Below are 5,604 nucleotides of genomic sequence, written 5' to 3'. Positions count from 1 at the left end.
CTTTTCCATCTTTTTTTTTTTTTTTTTTTTTTTTGCTTTTTCTTGCTCTTTCATGCAGGCTGGAGTACAGTGGCTCATGGCAACCTTTGCCTTCCGGGTTCAAGTGATTCTAGTGCCTCAGCCTCCCAAGTAGCTGGGATTACATGCATGTGTCACCACACTCAGCTAATTTTTGTATTTTTAGTAGAGATGCATTTCTGCCATGTTGGCCAGGCTGGTCTTGAACTCCTGACCTCAAGCAATCTGCTGGTCTAGGCCTCCCAAAGTGCTGAGACTACAGGTGTGAGCTACTGTGCCCAGCCAGAAAATGTAAACTTTTTAAAGGCAATAGATACTATAAATGAAATTTGTGTGACTATATAAAACACACTGGATAAAACAGGGATAGAACATTTACTGAACTGATGAATGCCTGCTTCTTAGCAGGGTTACTAGCAGCCTCAAAGTGACTGGCAGTTATTTTTTAACTGCCAAAAATAAAAGAGGAAAACAGACCTTGCCACTTTGTAGAGGCAGTTTAAAGAAGAAAAAGAGGCAGCAACTACCTTAAAAACAAATCATTTCTGGAATAATTATTCAAGAGATTTTAGATACTCTGGTACTTTAATCCAGTTAAGCCAAATTATATTATGGCCAGCAAAACACATTACGAAGCTTGTTATAATTTATTTCTGGAAAGCTATTAGTACAAGCATATAAAGTTACATTGAAAACAATAAAAGTCATAAAAGTTATTTAGATTTTTTAAAAACAGCCTTTTAAACCACTAATTCAAAAGGATCAGTGTTCACTGATATTAGAAACAAAATGTTATTCTGGCAGCACAGGAAGTCTTGCCCCTATTTTTTTGTAAATTATTATTTTAATGAAATTAAAAATCATAAAGACTCATTCAACTGGTCATCTTTAAAGCTGCTGAATTCACAGCCATCATTCAATAAATAAATAAAAGACCAGCAACAATAACAACAAACCTAGACATCCTTTATCAAATCTCTGATCTCAACAGGAAAAAATACCTTGAGTATTTCTTATTCACAGGCATTCTTTAAGGCAATTAAAAAGTTTTAGATTGAAACAAATACATAATATGGGTCCAAGTCTCTACCTTAAAAAATCCTGTGACACCACCTCTGGCAATGTAAAATCTAGCCGTACCAAACTATATGCAGATCCCCAACTGGATCAGCCCTTTCCTCTTTCTCTTTCCAAATGGTTGTCCCTCTGAACTGAGCACTTTTCTCTGTCTCATTCCCCTCCTTCACCTTCATTCACCTAAACCCAGCTTTAGCATCTCTTTCTATGGGAAGTCCCTCCTCTCGGGGACTTTACCAGTCACAGGGTCCTCACTATATCCTGCATTTCTCTCTTTAATTGTACCATCCACATTATATTTTGTCAGTTTACATATCCATGTACTTCACCTATGAATTTCCTGAAGTTTGTCTCTTGTTTTATCTCTGCATCTTTTACTAACAATTTCTTGGCTGTAGCATTGCCTGATAAATGTTTGGTGAATACAAAGGAAAAATCAGTTTATAGACTCTTAGAAAAAGATGTAATTTTCTGATAAAAAAATTATTTTCTGAAAGTTATAGGCAATATTTTCTTATTCTTTTAAATATATTTTTAAGGGGATGAGGGAGAGGACAGGAAAACTTCCTTAAGAAAAAAAAAAGGATACTTGGGGTTTTACGATCTTCATTAATAACAATTAGGTCTGTGAAATCTCTTGTGATGCACTGTGGAATGATTTTTTTCAGAGCCAGTCCTCTTCTGTAATAAACATGTGAGTTTGGTATAACTGTGGAGAGCTGTTCACAAAGTCGTACTGTTCTCTGCAAAACAAAGTAACAAAAATTCTGAATAGTTTTTGAAAAAGAATAAAAATCTTATATGGTACATGTTCATAAGGAAAGAAATAATGAATATTATAATTAATGGAAAGCAACATTGAGGAAAGAATGAAACGGGAACAGTCTCCTCTTTTATCAAAGGCGGATCATCCTAAAGCAGTGGTTCTCAATTAGGGGCAATTCTGCTCCATCAGGGGACACATATGGCAATGTCTGGAGACATTTTTGATGGTTATGATTGGTGGTAGTGGTAGTGGTGTGTGGTTGTATGGCAGTTAATGCATAGAGGCCAGGAAAGCTGCTAAACATCCTATAATGAACAGGATAGCTCACCATAACAAGGAATTCTCCAGCTAAAATGTTAACAACGCTGAGTTTGAGAAATTCTATCCTGAAGAATCACGTTTAGTAAACTACATCCTATCAGCAGTACTACATTTTATTTACTTATTCACAAGCATTCTTTAAGGCAATTAACTAATGATTTAACGCATCTGAACAGAGTACTTTAAATAGAAGTAATAAGAAAATTGAGAATTCAAGAACTATACTAATCAATGTGTTTACCCCATGAGGTCTATCTGATGTTGTGATGAGAATCTTGGGAGAAGTCTGTTTGTTGAAGTAAGAAGCAAATTCATCTGTAGCTTCATCATAAGCAACCTGAGAACAGAGAAGAGGGATAATTTTCCATCAAATACTCTCCTGGGCCTGAATTTTAAAAGTAGCTTCAGCAGGACTGCTGGACACTAACTACCTAGCTCGTAGACAATTTAAAGACTGACATTAATGGCCAGATGAAGAGGATGGATGAGTGGATTTCTCCCGTGTAAAATACAAGTACAAAACTGAATAAAACTGTCAGAAATAACTTCAGGGCAGAAACTGAGATGTGCTTACTTGAACTACTTTCATTTCCCTCGTCAACTTGGTTGGTGAAAACACACACACACACACACACACACACACACACACACACAAAATCAAGCAAAAAAACTAATGAAATTATAAGAAGACAAATCTTCCATTAAGAGACACTCAGATTTAAACAATAATCAAAGTAGTACCTTTCAAAATTTGTGGAATATACCAAAAGTGGTACTCTGAAAGAGTTTTATGGCTATAACTGCTCATATTAAAAAATATACATATTAAGCAAATCAATAAATACAGAATAAACTCAAAGGAAGCAGAAGAAAATAATATAGATAAAAGGAGATATAAATGAATTAGAAAACAAATATTCAATAGGATCAAAGAAGAAAGTACTTAGAAAAGACTAAGAGAATAGATATCTTGGTAAAAACTGATTTTAAAAAAGCCCAAATAAAATAATATTAGGAATGAAAAGTAGACATTACTATAGTCTCACTCATGAACATAGTGGTTACAATGTTTAATGCAATAAAAGAGAAAAGTCACATAATCACCTCAATATTTGCAGAGCAACATCTAATAACATTCTACATTCATTCATGATAAACAAAACAAAACAAAAAAGCATAATAAGAATAAACAGAATTTAACCCTTAACTCAATATTCTATCCTTAGTGACACAAACGTTAATGATGAGGCATTGGAAGTGTTCTTTTTAAAATCAGGAACATGTCAAAGATGACATTATTGATTTTTCTATTTATGTGATATTAAGCTAGAAGTTCTAGAAGGCAGAAAGGGGAAGGGGGAAATGGATCAAAATTAGAAAACTGTCATTTGCAGAAATGATTATCTAAACAGAAAAATGAAAACAATATTTCAACAAGAAATAAATTTAGGTAAGCTATTGGTTAGAAGATCAGTATCCAAAACTCCACTGCAATTTTATAAATTGGCAAACGAAACAATTTCAAAGACAAGCAGTTTACACCAGCAAAAACCATAAGATACCCAGGAACAGCTCTTGCAAGATTTACGTGTCAAACTTGCATGAAGAGAATTAAGAACTTCATGAAATAAACTTCACTATTTAAAGAAGACCTAAGTAAAGCAATATATATTATACACATAAAAATATATCCCCAAATTGATTTGATTTAGTGCCATTTATCATTTATATGGAGGAGCAAAGGCCTAGGAAAAGCCAAAACACATCTGAAGAGAGAGGATTTAGGGGCAGGAGTGAGAGGCATCTTGCCCTTACAGATATTAAGACTTATTAAGAAGCTAAATAATTAAGAAAGTAATGATGCAATGACAAACTGACCAAGCAAATAGCCCAGAAAAAGACCAAGCATACATAGATATTTGATATACAACATGGCATTACAATTCATTGTGGAGAAAGGCTGCACTACTCCAAAAATGGTACTGGATAAACTGGTTACATATATATGCAAAACGACAGGAGGGAGAGGGAGACGGGAAGGAAAGTAACTGGTTTCCTTTCTCACACCAAACAGAAAACAATTCCTGACAATTAAGTAAATAAATGTGAGAGGCAACTCTTCAATTTTTTTAGAAAGAAAGAAAAAAGAACTTATGATCAAAGAAAAGGGAAACATTTTTTAACTACGACATAAAAAGCTTTCAATACTAAAAATTTCAAAAACTCAATTGAATATCAAGAACTTCTGGTCCTGGTCCTCAAAAGACACCATAGGAAATAAACAGAGAATTGGCCAAGCATGGTGGTGCATGCCTGTAATTACAGCTATTCAGGAGGCTGAGACAGGAGAATTGCTTCAACCCGGGGGGTTGAGGTTGAGGTGAGCTGAGATCGTGCCATTGCACTCCAGCCTGGGCAACAAAAGCAAGACTCCGTCTCAAAAACAAACAAACAACAACAAAAAAGAGAGAGAATCCATAAATTGGAAGATACCTTTAATATGTATAAAGGATTAGTATCCAAATTATATAGAGAAATTTCACAAATGAGTAAAATATACTACATGATAGAAAACTAGGCAAAAGGCATGAACTGGCTTATCTCTAAAGAAAACACCTTAAACGATGCTCAACATTAGAAAACAAGGAAATACAGATTCAAACCACAATGAGAAAGCCTTTTATCATTGGTCTGAACATAACAAGAGTTGGTTAGAATGTAGACGAGCAGGAACATTATTCTTGTACCACAAAAGTATAAAATGATACAACCAAAACTTTGGAAAATATTTTGGTACAATCATGTGAAGTTAAACATTTATACACCCCATGACTCCAAATTATCCTGCTGTAGGTAAATATACTAGGGAAACCTTTATGTATACATACTCTCTATATGCCTATTATCCCCAAATGTATCTCCAGTCAAGACCTCTGCCCTGAATTCCAAGTTCATATCCCAACTACCTGTTTAACATTTCTTCTAAAAACTCTTACGAGTCATCTCAAACATAATATATGCAAAACTGAACTCTTGCTTTCCCCTTAAATCTCCTTCCTTCAGTCTTCCACATCTAGTCAATGACCATTTCATCCTTCGAATTTGCTCAGTCTAAAACCTTAATGCCATCTTTGAAATCTCTATTTCTCTCACTTTCCACATCCAATTTGTCGGGAAATTTAAGCAGTTCTGATTTCAAAATATACCCGGGGTAAAAAAATATTTTGAATCAGATCAATTTTCATTTCAATTTATGCTTTCATTGTAACCACCCTGGCCCAGGTCATGATTAAAGTCCATCATTTATTTCCTGGATTTGTTCAGTGGCTTCCTAATTAGTCTATTTACATCTCCAGTTATATTCTCTGTAAAGCAGCCCATTATTTTTAAAAATCAAGTTTGGGCCGGGCGCGGTGGCTCAC

At 34.6% G+C, this 5,604-nt stretch overlaps 1 protein-coding gene across 1 annotated transcript in view; it reads right to left on the bottom strand.

The window, feature by feature from the left end:
- RPF1 (ribosome production factor 1 homolog) overlaps positions 1-5,604 on the bottom strand; it is an 18,717-nt gene that overhangs the window by 5,181 nt on the left and 7,932 nt on the right. Inside the window, exons 4-5 of the mRNA XM_017499822.2 lie at positions 2,424-2,519; positions 1,685-1,838 (exon numbers count right to left, since the gene is read on the bottom strand). Of these exons, the coding sequence (XP_017355311.1) occupies positions 1,685-1,838; positions 2,424-2,519 (250 nt within the window). The remainder of the gene's footprint in view (positions 1-1,684; positions 1,839-2,423; positions 2,520-5,604) is intronic.

This window comes from Cebus imitator, unplaced genomic scaffold (genome assembly GCF_001604975.1).
Source record: "Cebus imitator isolate Cc_AM_T3 unplaced genomic scaffold, Cebus_imitator-1.0 Scaffold261, whole genome shotgun sequence".
Classification (NCBI taxonomy): domain Eukaryota; kingdom Metazoa; phylum Chordata; class Mammalia; order Primates; family Cebidae; genus Cebus; species Cebus imitator.
This window is presented reverse-complemented; position numbering and strand designations above follow the sequence as displayed.